Below are 19,823 nucleotides of genomic sequence, written 5' to 3' on the forward strand. Positions count from 1 at the left end.
ATTTCTAGCACACTAAAAGACCACTCATGCCCCAGCCAACTTCTTTCCCTCCACCCCAAGATAACCACTAGCTTGACTTTCTGAATTCTATTGCCATAGATAACTTTTGCTTATTTTTGAACTTTATATAAATGGAGCAATGCAATATATACTGTTTTTTTTTCAATGTTGTATGTAGATCCATCCACATTATAGTAGATATCAACACTTTTTTATGTTACATAGGAACCTAATTGTAGAATTGCTGTGTCTTGAATCAGTTCTAATGAGGTGGATGAAACTGGAGCCCATTATACAGAGTGAAGTAAGCCAGAAAGATAAAGACCAATACAGTATACTAACGCATATATATGGAATTTAGAAAGATGGTAACGATAACCCTATATGCAAAACAGAAAAAGAGACACAGATGTACAGAACAGACTTTTGGACTCTGTGGGAGAAGGCGAGGGTGGGATGTTTCAAGAGAACAGCATCGAAACATGTATATTATCTATGGTGAAACAGATCACTAGCCCAGGTTGGATGCATGAGACAAGTGCTCAGGCCTGGTGCACTGGGAAGACCCAGAGGGATTGGATAGAGAGGGAGGTGGGAGGGGGGATCGGGATGGGGAATACGTGTAAATCCATGGCTGATTCATGTCAATGTATGATAAAACCCACTACAATATTGTAAAGTAATTAGCCTCCAACTAATAAGAATGAATGGAAAAAAAAAAAACAATATACCAGACCCACGCATATAGTAGTCTTAAAGAGGTATAGTTAAAAATTAAAGCTTGGTCTGCCTAATTTACATTTTAATACAAATTCTAAATAGGCACTTTTGGAACATATTCTAAGACATTTGGTTTTAATTACAAAAGGTGACTTGAGAACTAATATTTTTCCCTAAAAGAAAAACTAACATACAAGTTTTCATTCTGGATTTTGTAGCTAAAAGAAAATTTTCTTCGATGGCTTGGTTGAATTCTACTAGTTATGTGTCTATGGCAGCATAACACCATAAAAAAAATAATAAAATAAAATCGCAAATTATGTTATATATATTATCAATTTTAAAAAGTAATTTTTAAAAATATTTCAAATAGACAACATATTAAAAAGCAGAGACATTACTTTACCGACAAAGGTCTGTCTAGTCAAAGCTATGGTTTTTCCAGTAGTCATGTATGGGTGTGAGAGTTGGACCATAAAGAAAGCTGAACACTGAAGAATTGATGCTTTTGAACTCTGGTGTTGGATAAAGCTCTTGAGAGTCCCTGGGACAGCAAGGAGATCAAACCAGTCAACTCTAGAGGAAATCAGTCCTGAATATTCATTGGAAGGACTGATGCTGAAGCTGAAGTTACACTACTTTGGCCATCTGATGCAAAGAACTGGCTCATTGCCAGAAACGACCCCGATGCCAGGCAAGATTGAAGGCAGGAAAAGGCAATGACAGAGGGTGAGATGGTTGGATGACATCACCAATGCTGGACAAGATTGAAGGCCGGAGGAGAAGGGGATGATAGAGGATGAGATGGTTGGATGGCATCACCGACTCGATAGACATGAGTTTGAGCAAGCTCCAGGATCTGGTGATGGACAGGGAAGCCTGGCGTGCTGCAGTCCCTGAGGTCACAAAGTGTCAGACATTTCTGAGTGACTGAACTGAGATGTGAATATCATTTTAATATTTGAAAACTTCAAAAATCACAAGTTTTTCCAATGCATTAAAAATAAACACTGGCCCCTTAAGATATTCTAACCCCAGGGACCCATCTAATTTTAAGAATGAGTCAAAGAACTGAATGTCTGTGTGAACAGGAGATTCCAAACTCTTTATGAGTAAAAAACAATTTACAAAACACTGTAATGTGATCAGGATTCTGACTCTGAGCCTTATAACTCGTGAAGTGGAAAACAAAGGGATGCTTTCTAGCCAGGCAGAAATGGCCTGTCCTGACTTTACCCTGCCGTGTCTGTTCCATATGCTTGACTAGAAACAGATTTTTTTCCAAGTTCGTTTTTCTAAAAAAATGATGTGTGCTGGCTGATTTTCATAAGATTTCACTTACCCTTTCATGCCCATGTTACAACCTTGAAAGTTTTTTAAAAAGTATGAAACAGCAGAAAAAACATTCATTTCTTTGCTAATTGTGAGAAATTTTGAAAAGGGTGAAAAGTAAAAAGAAGAAAAATAATAATCTCACCATCAAGAAATAATCATTGTTAATATGAGTATATTTAATTTTTATAATGTATGTGCATATATTGAATATTATAGAGTCAAGCCATTAATTCAGCTTTTATTTTACTTTCTCTACTCTTGAGAATGTATAAGTAAATAAATAAGTAAATAAAGTTATAAAGTAAGCATTTTCCTATAACTTTAGAAATTATCTTAAAATATTTAGTGGTTGCATAATAGTCCATTATTGGGGTGTATTTAACTGCCCTCCCCACGCTGTTCACCATTTAAACTGCCTCCAGTTTTCATCATTATAAAATCATGACCTTACTTGTTTATCTTTTTTTTCTATATTCATCCCATAGTATATACTCCTAAAAGTTAACTACCTGGGTCAAAAGTACTTTCCAAAGGATCTTGATAAGTTTTGTCTAACTGCTTTCCTGAAAAGTGGTTATGATTTACACCCCACACCAGCAGGATGTGCTTGCATTAATGTTCTTTTGGAACCAAGAAGTGGTACCATTTTTAACCCTCTTTCTCTTCTAATAGCCAAAGTAGCACTTAGCTTTAATTCCTATGTCTTTGATTTCTCTGAGCTATTGCACTTGAGTAAACGGAGCTCTTCATGTATAATATCTGTCAACTGAAAGAGTTTTCACAGTGTGAGAGTTGTGAGTTCAGTTTTATTTGGGGCTTAATGAAGACCATAGCCCAGGAGGCAGAAGGCTATAGGGAACAACTCTGAAGAGGTTGGGGAGGGACGGGTCAGTGTACGTGTGATTTTGGTGAAGGGGATACATGCAATCAAGCACACGTTTTGGCAGAAGTTTGATGCTAGCCACAAAGAGCAGATGTCTCCATTAATGATTTTAGTGTTTTTCTATATATGAGAAGATGCAAGGAATTGGGCTCATAAAATCTTCTTCTGAAAATATCAAACTATCTGATGACTTGTTTTCCCAGTTTTTCCCAGAACACAGAGTACTTCCTTCCTGATCTTTATCTTGAGCTTCTTTTGAGGGCATGTTGAAGGCTAGCAAGTGGCTAGTGACTCCATTCTTGTGAAACCTGATGGCAAGAGACAACTTTTAATTGGTATATCTAATGTAAATATAAATCATCATTGGTGGTAAGATGTTTCCTAATTTTAGAGATGTTAGAGTGGGAGAGGAAAATGATACGGCAAAGAACTGATAAAATGTGATATTAACTATTTTTAACACTTTGCTTTCATATTTTGGAAAATAGTGCTTTTTCTCATTTAAATATTTTTAGTCTTATGCTTTTAGATTAATAGAAAAAAGTTATAAAATTTATGAATTTTATCTCCCTTTTTTTAAATCTTTCTTTACCAAAAAAATATATATATAGTAAAACAACTGAGCAATTAAGTACATTGTTCAGATTTCTCTGAAATTTATGTTGGTGTGGGCATCCCACTCATACTCATTATTTATGAAAAACATTATTTAAAAAACTCATTCTTTCAAGAACATAATTTTACATACCCTGCCAAATTAAAAGTTATATAGTGTGGTAGGAGTTTAAAATGGCACAAGTGCTTTGGGAATTTGTCAGTTTCTACTGAAGTTAAATATACACTATTCTCTAACCTAGCAATTTCACTGGTGGATATAATACCCTAGAGAAATGAATGCATATACTCACAGAAGGACTTGTACAAGAATGGGCATCATAGCAAATTTCATTATAATAACCAAAAAATAACCTCAAGGCCTAACAACAGAAAAACCTATGGTTCAATCAAGGTACATTCATATAGTGAAATATTACTTAGCAGTAAAAAGAAACATAGAATCAGATTACATCAAAGCACAGATGAATCTGAAAGCATTATGTTGAGCCAAAAAAGCCAGGCAAAAAAAGTAGATACTTATGATAATAATTATTATACCTATGATTCTATTTAAATGGAATTCAATCACAGGCAAAGCTAATCTTCAGTAACAAAATTTCTAATGATAGATTCATGGCAAGGAGTGGTTATTGTCAGGTCAGGAGAAGGAGGGGACTCTCTGGGGTGACAGAAACAGTCTTTGTCTTCATCTGGGTAGTGTGTACATAAATGTATACGTACTTAAGAAATCATCCAGTGTACTTAAGATTGATGCATTTTACTGTATATTAAGCTTTCATTTAAAAGAATGAAAGGGCAATTCCCTGGCTGTTCAGTGGCTAGGACTTCCACTGCAGAGGGCATGGGTTCAATCCCTGGTCAGCAAACGAAGCCACACAGCACAGCCAAGCTAAGATGAAATAAAATAAAATAATGAAAGCGATTTTACAGTACCAAAGAAACTAGGCTGTGGACTTAAAAAAATCAACTTCGTACATTAGTCAAAATTATATAAAATTTAAGTTCAGAGTTTGCTACTGTTGCTTTCTTATCATTTTTCTTTGATTACTTTGGATTTTTGTGTCTAAACTGCCAAAAATTAGCCATCACTTCATCTAGGGGATTAAAAGAAGGAAACATGAAAGAGATGGCAGCTTTGGTAAATGTCTGATGTGTTATTTTCTGTTGTTATTTTCAACAGAGCAAATGCTTCAGAAAGCAGCCTTGAACCATAATAACCTTGTTAAACATGGCATTCTGACTTCAAATGTCCTGGTCCCCAGTTATACTCATCAACCAGACACTCGGGACGCATGCCAACCAGCTCTGCTGCCCCAGCCAAACAATATAATTAGACCAGGGTCAAGTTTTAAGTACAGAGCCTCCCTCTGCCAGAACCCAAAGGAATGAGATGCACTGTAAGAGGCCGGTTCTGCAATTCCCTCTGAAATTGCATTCCCAAAGGACTGATTTCTTCAGTAGCAGGAGGATCTGATGTGGCTTCTTAGTTCTTGAAATTTTGTTGGTTTTTCTTTAATGCTGTTTAAACTCCAAACTATGGACAAATGGCTGAAATAAGTGGCCATTTATTATAATACTTTGAAAAACATTCTGCTGTTTACAAAGGTCTTTTACATGTAATGTCTATTTTACATCTCACAACAGCCTATAATAGGGCAGGGACCGTTAACACCCCTTTATTTGACTAAAAGAAAATCTTTACTCATGGGATCACAGGGTCCAGAGCGCAACTAGGTTTCTGACTTCTGAGCCAGTACTCTTTCCAATGTACTGATACCACTGCAATGCTACTGACACCTTAACCCCTCCTGCCCCCGCCCCCAGGTAACTCTCCCATGCATTCAACTCTCTGGGGCTATGGTTTTGGCTGAAAGTCTGCCTCAGGAACCCCCATCTCACTCTAAGTAAGCCAAATGTCTGAGAACCCTAAGGAATCCAGATCAAATCTAGTCCAGCTTTAAGGAATTTGCTTTCTCCACAATGATTCCAAGCTTGTTATTGTGGGCCTAAAAACAGACCAGCTCTTTTTTCACAGAAGGGCAGTGTCTGTGCTAGTGAGGTGAGCCATAATTTACTTTATTGCCTTCTTTTTTTTCCCCTCCCTACCAGGTAAAACTGCTAGCGTAGCAGATGAGCTTGCCAAAAAAAAGCAATTCTGTTTTTAACAACAGCCATAATATGGTTACTACTGGTTCTGTGTGACTTTGAAAAGCATGCTACTGGTTACAAAGGTCTTTTGCATATATTATCTACTTTGCATCTTACAACAGCAATGGATCACCATTGCATCTTATAATAGAGTTAGGGTAGAGACCACTGGAGCTTCCCAAATGGTGTAGTGGTAAAGATCTGCCTACCAACTCAGGAGACACAAGAGACACGGGTGCAGTTTTGATCCCTGGGTCGGGAAGATCCCCTGGAGGAGGGCATGGCAACCCACTCCAGTATTCTTGCCTGGAAAATTCTGTGGAAAGAGGATCCTGGTGGGCTACAGTCCATGGCATCACAAAGAGTCGTACACAATGGAGCAGACACACACACTCAGAGGGACCGTTAAGGCTGTAATTTAAGGAAAACTTAACTCATAGAGTCAAAGATCTTAAGTCCTTTCCTTTTCTTCTTTCTGCCCCCCCCCCTTTTTTGTAAATGATTTTTATACAACCTAAATAGGGGGAATCAGTGAAGTGAATTTTCTCAAAATTGGTCCAAACATTTCAGACCAAGTTTAATAGCAGAATCACCCCCACAGAGAGGCACTGCGCTGGTTGGGTGGAGTTTATCATAGGGAGAGGCTGGTGTCTACTTATCTGGCCCCGTAATACTGCATGGTCACCACAGCAAGGACTTTCTGAATAGGAGACAGAAAGATGAGACACCCATTGAATAAAGTCACTTGATGACAAGAAGTCCATGATCATAAGGAATAAGGGGAAGTCTGGCTCAAGTCCATGATTATTTTCCTCGTTGTTCATGCCTCCTTCTGCTCAGCCCGTCTACTTGATTTCAGAGCACTGATTTGGACTCAACCTTGCCAACTTTATTTTCTTTTCCTACTTTTCCTTCTCTTTTTTTATTGGAGTATAATTGTTTTGCAATGTTGTGTTAGTTTCTGCTTTTCAACAAAGTGAATCAGCTGTGTATGTAGCTTTCAATCCTTTTGAGTTTCTCATGCATATGACGATACCTCCACTGTGCCTTTTTTCATGGAAATTCTTTCTCCTTGGATTTCTTTCCTCCAGCCTTCAGAGTTCTTCCCAGAATTCAAGAATTCTCCCTTCCTTGAATTCTGTGGCGCTTCGGCTTGTATGTGTTTATGATCTGTCACTTTGCATGTTATACTGACATCATTTAAAATGCTGTCACAGATGTACAGAACAGACTTTTGGACTCTGTGGGAGAAGGCGAGGGTGGGATGTTTCGAGAGAACAGCATCGAAACATGTATATTATCTATAGTGAAACAGATCACCAGCCCAGGTTGGATGCATGAGACAAGTGCTCGGGCCTGGTGCACTGGGAAGGCTCAAAGGGATTGGGTAGAGAGGGAGGTGGGAGGGGGGATCGGGATGGGGAATACATGTAAATCCATGGCTGATTCATGTCAATGTATGGCAAAAACCACTACAATATTGTAAAGTAATTAGCCTCCAACTAATAAAAATAAATGAAAAAAAAAATGCTGTCACTATTATCCACTGAACACTAAGCATTTTACAAGCAAGTATAGAATCTTAGAACAATCCCGTAAGGTACTAGTCAGGACAGGCTAGGATTTGCTGCAGTAACAATAACAATGACAAAACCTCCCAACTCTCAGTGGCTTAAAACAATGAAGATATCTTTCTTATGTTTTGTGTGTGTCAGCAAGGAGAGTCTGCTGATGTAGGCTAACAGAGCAGTTTCCATCTTGAACAATGTGCACTGACAGCTCAGTAATTAAATGCCATTGCCTGAAGTGAAATCTGTTATTTCTCATCATAATCTATTGACCAGAATTAGGCACATGGCCATAGCCTGTGGGAGCCTGTACTCTTCTTGTGAACCTAAAGATGGAGAACCAGCAGATGGGATGAGCAGTGTTCATGAGTGCCTCAGACAGGTACTGTTATCATCCCCATTTTGTAAATGAAGAAGCTAAGGCCAGGAGAAGTCAAAGGGTTATTCCAAAATAGTCAACCAAGATTCAAAATGAAATCCGCTTTGTCCCCAGGCCTGAGTTTGTAAGCCCCACACAGTATCAGTTGTACATCTTCCTATCAGCCTGTCAACTCTATTTAAAATCCTTCACCGGGGCTCCCCTGGTGGCTCAGTAGTGAAGAATACTCCTGCCAATGCAAGGGACACGGATTTGATCCCTGATCCAGGAAGATCCTACGTGCCGCGGAGCACCTAAGCCCGCCCAGGCACCACTGCTGCTGAGCCTGTGTTCTAGAGCTCAGAGCGGCAACTGCTGACCCCGCATTTCACAACTGGTGAAGCCCCCGTGCCCCAGAGCCTGTGCTCCTCGACGAGAGAAGACCCCACAGTGAGAAGCTCACTCACCGCAACTAGAGAAAAGCCCGCGCAGCAACGAAGACCCAGCATGGTCATAAATAAATAAATAATTTTTTAAAAGACTTAAAAAATAAATCAAACACCTTACCAATAGCAGGCATGCCCGATTCATCTAGCACCATGTTCTGCAGAAAGTACGACCATATAACTGTTACACATTAATGAATTGTCATTCTGTGTTGATTTTCCTACTTTTTTTCCAGAACTCAGAATTCCCAGTTGTGAGTTCTAGTATCCGTTTTAGAATCCCTTTAACAATATGCAGAAACACTCTTTTTCAGACTCTCTGGTGTGTAATTAAGGAATCCATATTCCATACTACACTGTGCTAAAGTGCCGCCATGTCAGAAAGGCTCTTTTCTCCATAACAAGGTTGGAGATTAAACCCACTGGTTTGCATAGTTCAGCACAGTAGAAAACATAGAGAAATTTCATGATACACTGAATGCTCGGGTTACTGGTTCTGGAACGCAGGCATGGCACTTGGGCCAGACAAAGATAATGCATAGAAGTAGTCAGTGATTTCCCTGTGTTTTTCAAAACTATGGCAGTCAAGATTCTGCTGAAGTTCTCGTTGAATTGACCTGATTTTAAGAGCATGTTTGGAGTGAAATCCTACTTTAGAAAATCAATGAGGGCACTTTAAATTTTCTTCCTCTGGGTAGGAATCAGGGACATTTCTCCTAAGCAATATTCATTACACTGTCTGGGCTCAGTTGACATTCTATAAGTGTCATCACCAGTGCAATTTGGTCTTTCTAACTGAGTGACCTCGGTGATGCCTGTGCCCAGATCCATAAATTGATGATCTTGAAATGAGATTTGCATGGGGGGAATGGCCTGGTGTGATGTCGACCAGACAGTCTAGGCAGAATATGGGCTCACCAACCCCATAAATGTCCTCATCAGGCCCCCAGAAGAAGGCAGGATTATTTCATATTTTAAGAGTCGATAAAAATTAAGGAAAGTGCTTTGTAAGCTCTACTATAGATAACTCACTGGCAAGGAATAAGAACTCAATTACTGTTGGTTAAATAATAACACTTCAGCTTCTTAATTGCCAGGTAATGTGCTTTTGTCCTCTTTTCTGTTTAACAACTTATATTTATTTTCACTTTGAAGACATAAATCTAAACTGAAACCTTTTCTTAAACTAGATCAAGAAGGTTATGCATTTCAAAATTGATTTTACTCTGCCATATTGCCCTCACAAAAGGTTCGATCAACTTACATTCCCACCAAAGTATATAAGACTGTGTACACCATTGCCAACATGAGCTATTATTGAATTTAAAAATAAATGCCAATTATGAATGAATAAGAATTATCTTGTTTAATTTTTGTTTTTCTGATTTTAGTTATTAGATAGCATATTAAAAGAGAAAAAGCAGAGACATCATTTTTCCAACAATGGTCTGTATAGTCAAAGCTTTTCATATATTTTGAATATCGGCTCCTTATCTGATACCTGATTTGCAGATATTTTCTCCTATTCAGAAAGTTTTCATCTTTTTTTTTTTCTGATGGTTTCCTTTGCTATGCAGAAGCTTTATTATTTCATGTAGTCCCGCTTGTTTATTTTGGTTTTTGTTTCTTTTGAGTTTGTTGTCAGATTTAAAAAACTTATCTCTAAGACCTATGTTAAGGAGCTTATCACTTATATTTTCTTCTAAAACGTGGAGTTTTAGGGTTTCAGGTCTTACACTCAGGTTTAATTCCTTTGAGTTCATTTTTGTATCTGGTATAAGATAGTTGGAGTTTCATCATTTTACAGGTGACTATCCAGTTTTCCCAACAGCATTTATTGAAGAAACTGTCCTTTTTGAACTGTATGATCTCGACTCCTTTGTCGTAAGTTAATTGGTCATATATATGTGGATTTATTCTGAGCTCTCTGTTGTATTGGCCTATGTGTCTATTTTTATGCCAATGCCATTCTAATTACTGTATCTTTGTGATATAGTTTGAAATCAGGCAATGTGATGCAGCCAGCTCTGTTCTCTCTCAGTGTTTCTTTTGGCTAATTGAGGGGGAGTGGTGGCTTCATAAAGATTTTAGGATTATTTGTTCTATTTCTTTGAAAAATTTCATTGGAATTTTGATAGAGATTGCACTAAATCTGTAACTTGCTCTGGGTAATATGGACATTTGAACAATACTGACTCTTCCAATCCATAAGCAAGGAATATCTTTCCGTTTATTTGTGTCTTCTTCAGGGTCTTTCAATATGGAGTCTTTCATCTCCTTGGTTAAATTTATTCCTCAATATTTTATTCTCTTTGATGCAGTTGGAGATGGTATCATTTTCTTAATTTCTCTATCCAATAGTTTGTTATTCATAAATAGAAATGCAACATACTTTTGAGCATTGATTTTGTATCCTGCAACTTTACTGAATTCATGCATTCTAACAGTTTTTGAAGCAGTCTTTAGGGTGCTTTTTATATCATATCATGTCATCTGCAGATAATGACAGTATATTTCTTCCTTTCCAGTTTAGATGTCTTCTTTTTCTTGTTTAAGTGCTCTGGTTAATACTTTCAATACTATGTTGAATGAAAGTGGCTAGAGGACATCCTTTCAGCTTTCACTGTTGAATATGATGTTAGCTGTGAGTTTGTAACATCTGGCCTTCATTATGTTGAGATACTTCCCCTCCATAACTGCTCTGTTGAGAGTTTTTCTCATAAATATTGTATTTTGTAAGATGCCTTTTCTGCATTTATTGAGATAATTATTTGACTTTTCTCCTTCATTCTGTTACTGCATTTCTAGAAATTAATTCATTTCTTCTACGTTATTCAATTTGTTGGCATATAATGCTTACAATACTTTCTTATCATCATTAGTACTTCTGTGGTTATCAATGGTAACATCACCGCCTACATTTTTTTAATTTTATTTCTTTGGGTGCTCTCTCTTTGTTGCTTGGTGAATCTAGCTAAGAACTTGTAAATTTAGTTTATCTTTTTGAAGAACCAGCTCTTAGTTTCATTGATCTTATCTGTTGTCTTTTTAACATTTGTTTCTACTCTAATCTTTATTATTTCTTTCCTTTTACTAACGTTTGAGCCTCATTTGCTATTTGTGTTCTCTGTCCTTCATTTGTAGTAAAAACCCTCTGTTGGGTTATAGCGAACTGTTCCTTCAGAGTTGTCAATTAAAAGACATTGTCAGAAAACATAAAAAGCTGAATGACAGGCAACTTAAATTACTTGCCAGGGATGGCAAAGCTCCGCAGGGGTCTTCAGTCCCTGAAACTGGAGCATATTCTCAGCTGCTGCAGCATATGTAAGAAAACAGAGTAGGCAGAAAAAGAAAAGAAACCAACTCTCCTTGGCAGAGTTTGGAGGAAAAGGGTGGGATGTTCAAGGAAGAGAAGGGACATCTGAGCTGTGACTTGCTTGAATTATGAGCAAGATTTGCCATACCAAAATAAAATTTTTTAATTGAGAAGGACATTGCGGAGTGATGGTGAAAATGTGGGGTAAACATGGGGGTGGACAGAAGAGGTGACAAGGACCAGATTGAGCGAGCTTTCTTTGTGTGCTCTGACTTTGTGTTGCAGGCAGTGGAACAGCTGAAGCGTTTCCAGTGTGGGGAGTGATGTATTTGTATTTTAGAAAGCTCAGGCAGGAAAGAGAAACCAGACCACATTGGGAAGAGTCTTGGGAAAAGTGGATATTTCTTTCTATGGCACTTCATGATAAAAATCTGAAAATTGGTGCAGAACTGCCAAGTAACATTCACCAGATTTACTGGGCAGTGGAGAATGAAGGAGAACAGAACATTTTGAGACCAGTTTTACTGTCTTCCGGAAACACCTCGAGCAGATTGATAGCTAAGTGTTGATCTGATGAAGCCAGGATTTTGACAGCGTTTCTCTGCTATAGCCAAGTGAATACACTTAAGGCAGATGACTTTTCCACTGCTTTTGCTCAGGCCCTAACAGTCTGTAACTGGGCTACTGCCCTCCTGAAGCTGGATCTTGCTCATGACAATTCAGTGCAGAGAGGAAGGACAATAAAGTGTAGATTTGGGTACAGACAGTGACAGTAGGACTAGGTTTGGGTCCCAGTGCTGCAGTTCATCCTGGAGGAGGAAGTGGCAACCCACTCCAGTACTCTTGCGTGGAGAATCCCATGGACAGAGGAGCCTGGTGGGCTACAGTCCGCGGGGTCACAGAGTTGGACATGACTGAGCGACAAAACAGCAACAGCAGCTGCAGTTTATTAGCTCTTTGGATAATTTAATTTACTTTAACCAGATTCAGCTTCCTCCTCTGTAAAATGGGAGTAGTAATTTCTACCTCATAGGGCTGTTGTGAATTAATAATATATATAATATGCTTGGTAGCTTTCAGTAACCAGTAGATATTGTTTATTAATTAAATTCATGTTTATTAATTAAACACTGACTCTTAATTCATTAAGAACTTTGCAAAGAAGATTCAGAAGCTCTGAAAAAACATTTTGACTCCCCATAGAAACATGGGGGTTCGATCCCTGGGCGGGGAAGATCCTCTGGAGAAGGAAATGGCAAGCCACTCCAGTATTCTTGCCTGGGAAATTTCAAAGACAGAGGAGCCTGGCCGGTTATAGTCCATGGGGTCACAAAGAGTCGGACACGATTTAGTGAGTGAACAACAACAGAAGCACTGGATAGATCTTATTTAAACACGTTGCCTGGAAGAGTGGAATTCTGTGGTCCTTGAGTGACCCGCATTCTTTGAGCACTATTTCATCAAGGGGAATGAAACAGCTTGCATTGGTGCCAAAAGGAAAGCCCCAGGATCTAAAAAAAGGGTGGATATATGGGTATGTATAACCGATTACCTTTGCTGCACACCCAAAACTGACACAACATTGTAAATCAACTCTACTCCATGAAAGCCATTTTTAATTAAAAAAATTAAGTTAAAAAAGAATCAATAGATGTGGAAACAAGTTTAGCAACGGTTTGTCATTACTGGCCCCCAGATTGAGAACTTTCCTGATTATCTCATTCATAATCATCTCAGCATTGTGATGCAGTTGACATCGTCTTTTGTCAGGGCTCTGAAGAACTCTTTATAAGAGGTGCGTTTCTCTTTGGTGAATAAGGAAGGAGCGGTGTTTTGGTCAACTGTCAGTTGTACTTGTAGTTTGTCAGGAGTGTTAGGAGATGGATTATCATCCTGTTGTTCCTTTCTGTGTACTTTTTCAGGCAGTCTTTGTGGAAGCATGTGAAGGGACAGCGCCCCGCTGTGACTCTTACAAACAGGACGAGCTGAGCCTTAAAGATGTTTATTAAACTGTTGGTGCATTTCACTAAACTCCAGATTTTCTCCCTATCCCTTTGTTTATTTAGTCTAGTGACTAATATTTTCCTTTCCATATGAGAGGGAAAAAAATCATTTTACAATCCCAATTATAAGAATATAGTCTTCCTATTCGGCCAACCCAAAAAATATGGTACCAAGAATAAATGAATGTTAGTTAATGAGTATTCATTAATAACCAGCACGATCACTCTGTGTATCATTTCAGCACTGTTTTTGTTGTCCTTAGTTCTCCCTTTGATTTTTTTTTTAATTTCCAGTTACTTGCTTTTAGCATTAGAAAGTTTAAAGTAGAAATCAGAGTGATAACATAATATCTAAAAACAAGATGTAATAGTGGTATTAATAGGATAAATGGTAGCTTACAATTAAGGAGGGCCAGGACTTAATGGTTTAAGCTTCATGGGTGTTATTTATTTCCTCTCTCTCTCTCATACACACACACACAGACTCGATCACTCACGAACTCCATACCTATGATATAAAATTTGATTGGGAAAAGGATTAAAGTCTTGGAGAGCTAAGGGTTGCCTAAGATCAAACAGCCAGAAAACAGTGGATCCCAGATAGTGGCTTTTCAATGACCTTTTCTGTTGCAACTCCCAGGGAACCTACTGCCTTGAAGGAAGAGACCTTATCTTATTCATCTCGGTACCCAGCTCCTAGCTCAGAACTGAAGGAACAAGAGGGTGACGTCGCTAACACTTTATTTTAGGAAGATAATTCTGGCAAGGATGAGTGGGATGAAAAGAACAGGGAAAGACTGGTGGCATGACGAGCAGTTCTGATGTTATTACTACCATCCAGAAAGAGAGTTAATGAGATCATGAATGAGGAGGCAGCATGGGGAGAAGAAAAGAGGCAGTGAAGGTGGGAAAGGTTTAGAAAGAATGCATTCATGGACTTGATGGCCGTGAGCAGGCAGTGAGCAGTGCCAGCCTTTTGATAAATATCCATTCATGTAGGAAATGTTTCTGGAGCATCACCTGTGTGCCAAAATCTAGTCTAGTTGCTGGGGATCCGACAGTGAATTAGGCAAATGAAAGTTTTTGCTCTCAGAGAGCTTATAGTCTCATTTTAGGATGTACCAGTCAGAGTTCCCCAGATGGCCACTGTACCCCACTATATATTCTCAAGGAATTGGCTTTTCTGATTATAGGGCTGGTAAGCCTGAAATCTGAAGGCCAGGTCTACTGGCTGGAAATGCTAAGCAGGGCCTGATGCTGCCATCTTGAGGCGGTTTTTTCCTCCTCGGGGAAACCAGTTTTGTTTGGTCTTAAGGGGCTTCCCTGGTGGCTCAGAGGGTAAAGCGCCTGTCTGCAATGCGGGAGACCTGGGTTCAATCCCTGGGTTGGGAAGATCCCCAGGAGAAGGAAATGGCAGCCCACTCCAGTACTCTTGCCTGGAAATCCCATGGACAGAGGAGCCTGGTAGGCTACAGTCCATGGGGTTGCAAAGAGTCAGACATGACTGAGAGACTTCACTTTAACTTTTCACTTAAGGCTCTTCAACTGATTGCTCAGGCCCAGCTGGATTATTTAGAATAATCTCCTTTACAGTAAATTAACCCTCTACATACAAACGAGTTCTGTTCCAAGAGTCATTTGTTAAGTCCAATTTGTTCTAAGTCCGACAAAGTTAGCCTCGATACTCAGCTAACACAAATGGAGGACAGTCTGCAATTTCACTCACCCCTGATGGTGATGGAATGCACTTCCTCATCTTTGAAAGTTCGCAACTGGAAGGCTCGTATGTAGGGGACTTACTGATATAAAGTCAGATTGTCGGTATGAATCCCGTCTGCAGAATACCCTCAGTTAGTGTTTGACTGAATAACTGATGGTATAGCTGACCCAAGCTGACCCATAAAACTGACCCTCCCAGAGGAGATGGAAGAATGAGCAGTGCAGAGCGGGAGGTCACCTAGGGTGGCAAGGACTGGCTCTTGTGCCTGGCAGACTCAGGGAGGGATGGGGTATCTTCACCATATGGACGAGGCAGATGAGACTTGGGGACTTACTTAGACTAAAACAGCTGATTGGCCCTGCTGTCTCTGTCTCCAGCATATGTGCAGGAAATACCATGGAGCCTGCCCTCCCAGGGACAGTCAAAGAGACCAGAATATTTGACATTTTACCAGGAGCAACACCAGTGAGTGAGCACATTTAGATTAGGAACTTGTTTTCTGAATGTAGAGCCTGCACGTAGAGAGGTTGATCGGTGCTTTGGGGTGAGGGGGTACAGAAAGTATAAGTGCGTTAGTCCCTCAGTCGTGTCCAACTCTTTGCAACCCCATGGACTGTGTAGCCTGCCAGACTCCTCTGTCCATGGAATTCTCCAGGCCAGAATACTGGAGTGGGTAGCCATGCCCTTCTCCAGGGGATCTTCCCCACCCAGGGATCGAACCCAGGGGTGGGGGATACAGGATGCTTTGTCCAGCATCAGCCCCTTCGTCCCACTGCTGCACTGGGACAGGCAGTCTTTCTGTGCCCAGGTCGGGGCTTTTGTACAAGCCATTCATTTTGCCTAGAAGACCCTTCTTCCTCCCCGCTCCCCTTCCGTGGACCATGTCTGTGTAAACCTTCAGGTCTGAGCTTCAGCACGTCATCAGGGAAACTTTCTCTGTGCATCCAAACTAGGACCCATCTCTGGTTACAAGCTCCCCCCACCCCCTGCTAATGCCATGTTCTTCTAATGAGGTATATAGCACTGTCATCATGAAGTAGCTTATTTCTATCTTACTAGTGTCTGCCTCTCCCATTACACTCCCAAAGAAAAGGAACTAAATCACTATCGTGCAGATTTCCCAGCAAGGACACAGTTCTTAGCAGATATTACTTATCAGATGGATGCATGGATAAAGGAATGAATGAATGTGATGTGTTTTCTTCTACTCAGGGCATCCGGAGGGCATCTAAACAATCACCTGGAAACACAGGGCACATCAGGAGGCTCCTTTCTTTCCCAGTCCCCAATTTGATCGTTTCCTGTCCACTTCCAGTCCCAGCCTTGGCATATGGGTTCTTCCCCATGTCACTTTCAGAAGTGGTGCTTCTTGAAGTCTTCTCTGATTTAAGAGGTCCTTTGTAAGCATTTGAGCCTAAAGCCTTCTAACACAAAACTCTTAGAATCATTAGATCAACAGAACACAAGAGTGAGGGAAGTGCGTGGAAGGATTCCAGGAATGGTGCAAGGTTGAGGAGTCAGGCATGGGTGGCGTGTCCGAAGGATGCCCACATACTTAACACGGATGGTTCTCTCTCTTCTTGCCCTAGGCAGGAAGTTCTGACTACTTCTGCCTGTGGTCTGGAGTCTCATGAGACTTCCATGAGAAGACAAGCTTCTGACTCGAGCAGCCCCTGATATGTCTGAGTGGGCTCCTGTGAGCCAAGTTGAGAGGAAATTAGGAGCCTCTACCCCTGTACCTACTAAATGCCTCCCCTTATCCTGCCACACAGAAGAAGGCTGAGGGTGGGCATGTGAGGCCGAACAGTAAAGCTTACAGTACCGCTCACCTGGTTTCTGACCTGACAGCCACCAGTCATGACAGCTTAAAATCTCACCTGTGCTGTGAGTTGCTTCCAAGAGCTCTTCTGCCCTTTGTGAGTCGCCCGAATATCAGTGGAAATGAGGCTTATTTTGTGGTTTTTTTCTGATGGTGGGACAAGACATTTGGGATTGATTTAAAAGTGGCCACTGTCAAGTTATCCCAGAAGGGTCTGTGCAAGTTTCTCCCACTTGCCTTCTTTCCGTTAAAAGGTCTTTCTATCCGGAAACATCTCTCTGTTTCTATGTTCTCTGTCTTTTCTGAAACTTGGAAGTCTTGGCTGCAATTCATAGATGACCCTCCTGGGAACCAGACAGATGCTGACTGTATGACCACAGGATGTAACAGAAAGCATTATCGGCCCGGGTGTTCAGAGGCGGAGGTCCCGGAGTCTTGGCTCTGCCGCTGAGCGGTGCAAGACTTTGGACAAGTCTCCGGGCTGGAGTGGACGCGGTGTGCTCCACAGTTACCGCCACGCTAAGATGTACGGTTCTCATTGCAGGCATCTTTTCCACAAGTGCTGTGTTGACCCCTGGCTCCTAGACCATCGCACCTGTCCCATGTGCAAGATGAACATTCTTAAAGCCCTAGGGATCCCGGTAAGCACAGTACAGCCTACAGCCTCATCGTGTCTGTCTCTCCACATTTCCCACTCAGCAGGGAGAAAACAGCACCCCGGGTTTCTGTGTCCCCTCGACCCCGGGCAGTGGCGTCGCGTGCTGAGGGCCTGGGAGCGCTTTCCCACATCTGGACACATTCCTCCTCTCCCTTCGTCTCCATCTGAGAACATCGTGACCCTCCCACCGTGTTTGTTGTTTTTGTCTGTGGGTCGAGATGCTGCCTGAGCAGCTCACGGGCTCCTCTTCTGGGCTGCAGTGGGCGACAGCAGCTGGGACACCGGCAGAGCCAGGGGTGCCCTGATGACCCTCTTGTCATTTACCTGCACCGTCATCAGGCAGACCCAGCCGCCACGCTCTCCCCACCGTCGCCCAGCTTCCAGAGGAGACAAACTCTTCCGGACAAGGGGTGAAGAGGTCAGCCTCTGGGCATCTGGCTCGGTGGCCTCTGCTAAACTCAGATCTCCACGAGAGCTTGAGAGAGCAGGAAACCAGAGCCAGAAGCCCTAAATTCCCATGCTCCCATCAAACTGGAGCCCTCAGTTACATGTTTTAGCAAACGTAGTCTCACCGAGTGCACACCACATCCCCCAGCAGGCTGGCTTGATGCTCCAGGGAAGGACTTTCCCAGGATCGTATGGAGTGAAGGCCATGGGCTGGTGGTTGGTGAGACACCAGCTGCTGTCACGAGGGCGGGAAGCAAGCCAGGCCACCAGACCCAAGGGCTGCGGAGAGATGTGAGAACAGCATCGGTGCCGTCTAAGAGAAGCTAGACCAGCAGGATAGAGACCCTCTTCCCCCTCGCCCCCTCCGCTTTGCTGCAGCCTCCCTCTTGTCACTCTTCACTACTCATGGCAGAGAATAAATAGAGTTTTTAAAGTCCCAAGATGTCACTGATGAAGAAAGGATCAGCTCAGATATCAAAGGCTTTATTTAATGCCAAAAGGCTAATTATCCCGGGAAGATTGGAAAGACTGTTGCACAGGGCACACCTGAGCATCATGAGGTCACGGGTAGGCTGAATTTCCTGCCCTGTACCAGCTGCCTCTGCCAGCTGTATGCTGATTTTTTTTTTTTTTTTACAGTCCGTCCACCAAACACAAATCCACTTGTGTGACTGTAGCTTTGAGCTAGATTTTGAAAGGCAATGCATTAAATTTTCAGACCAGTGTTGTCAACGAATAATAAATTCAAGGTGAAAATCAATGACAGTGAACATGAACTATGAGCAGAAAACCCAGCATCTCTATCAGATACTAACGACTTAGAAAATTTAACTCGCTGTTTGCGTGTGTCACATATCTGGCTCTAACTGGTTCTTACCAGGGAGGAGGGAAATGTGTGTATGTGTGTATTTACATGTGTGCATGTGTGTCTTTGGGTTCTAAAATCTTTAACATGTTCACAGGTAAAGGTAGGCAGTCACATCGTTTAGCCTAGTTCTTGTTGCTTGAGGTTATCTTCCAAGCTCCCAGTTTTCAACCCCAGTGCTCCTTGGTCAGGGCAATGAAAGCGAACCACCCCCAGTGGTTACGGTTTATACTAAATAACAGTCCACTCCAGATTTTTTTCTGGGAAAGTATAACTTCTCCAGACCTTGTAAATATCTGAGAATTGTAAATGCCTCAAGAATACAGCTAATAATTGTTTTTAAAAGGGAATTTTTGGGTGGCCTTTGGGCTTCTTTCCAGAAACAAATAACCTTTTAACTTTTAGCAGTCGGGCATCCTGGCCATGGTTTGTTTCCTGTCCAGTCTGGATAGGATTTTACTCAGCACACTTGCGAAAAAGTAAAAGTCAGTAGCATCTTTGGATTTTGCCAAGGATTCTTAAAGGCCAGTCAAACAGGAACATGACACCACCCAAGCTGGCCCCAGAGAACAGAACGTCCTCTGTGAAGAAGAAGGCAGGCATGCAGGCTGCCTCTCATGAAGCACTGAGGCATATGGCTGCCCCCCAGGCCTCCCTGGTGCTTTGCCCTAGAGGATGGTACTGAAGTCTGGATCAGGGACCAATCTGGGATGCTGTTCTCCATACCTTTAAGCATAGTAGCATCATGCTTAAATTATACCAAAGAGGGGATGTTTTCACTCCATTCTTAGAACTCACCGTGTAAATGGACAGACTCACAGCCTTCTCAATTAGGAAAAACTTCCTGTAGCTAACTGAAACCCTTTCATGCAGCTCAAAGAAGTTGTTTTATAATTTTTTTTTAAAACTCCTTTTGCTC

At 41.3% G+C, this 19,823-nt stretch overlaps 1 protein-coding gene across 1 annotated transcript in view; it reads left to right on the plus strand.

Annotated features, from left to right (window-relative positions):
• Nucleotides 1–19,823, plus strand: part of RNF150 (ring finger protein 150) — a 265,783-nt gene that overhangs the window by 190,282 nt on the left and 55,678 nt on the right. The window contains exon 5 of the mRNA XM_070474825.1: nt 17,479–17,575. Within this exon, the coding sequence (XP_070330926.1) occupies nt 17,479–17,575 (97 nt within the window). The remainder of the gene's footprint in view (nt 1–17,478; nt 17,576–19,823) is intronic.

The sequence above is a fragment of the Odocoileus virginianus genome, chromosome 12, assembly GCF_023699985.2.
Source record: "Odocoileus virginianus isolate 20LAN1187 ecotype Illinois chromosome 12, Ovbor_1.2, whole genome shotgun sequence".
In the NCBI taxonomy this organism is placed as follows: Eukaryota; Metazoa; Chordata; class Mammalia; order Artiodactyla; family Cervidae; genus Odocoileus; species Odocoileus virginianus.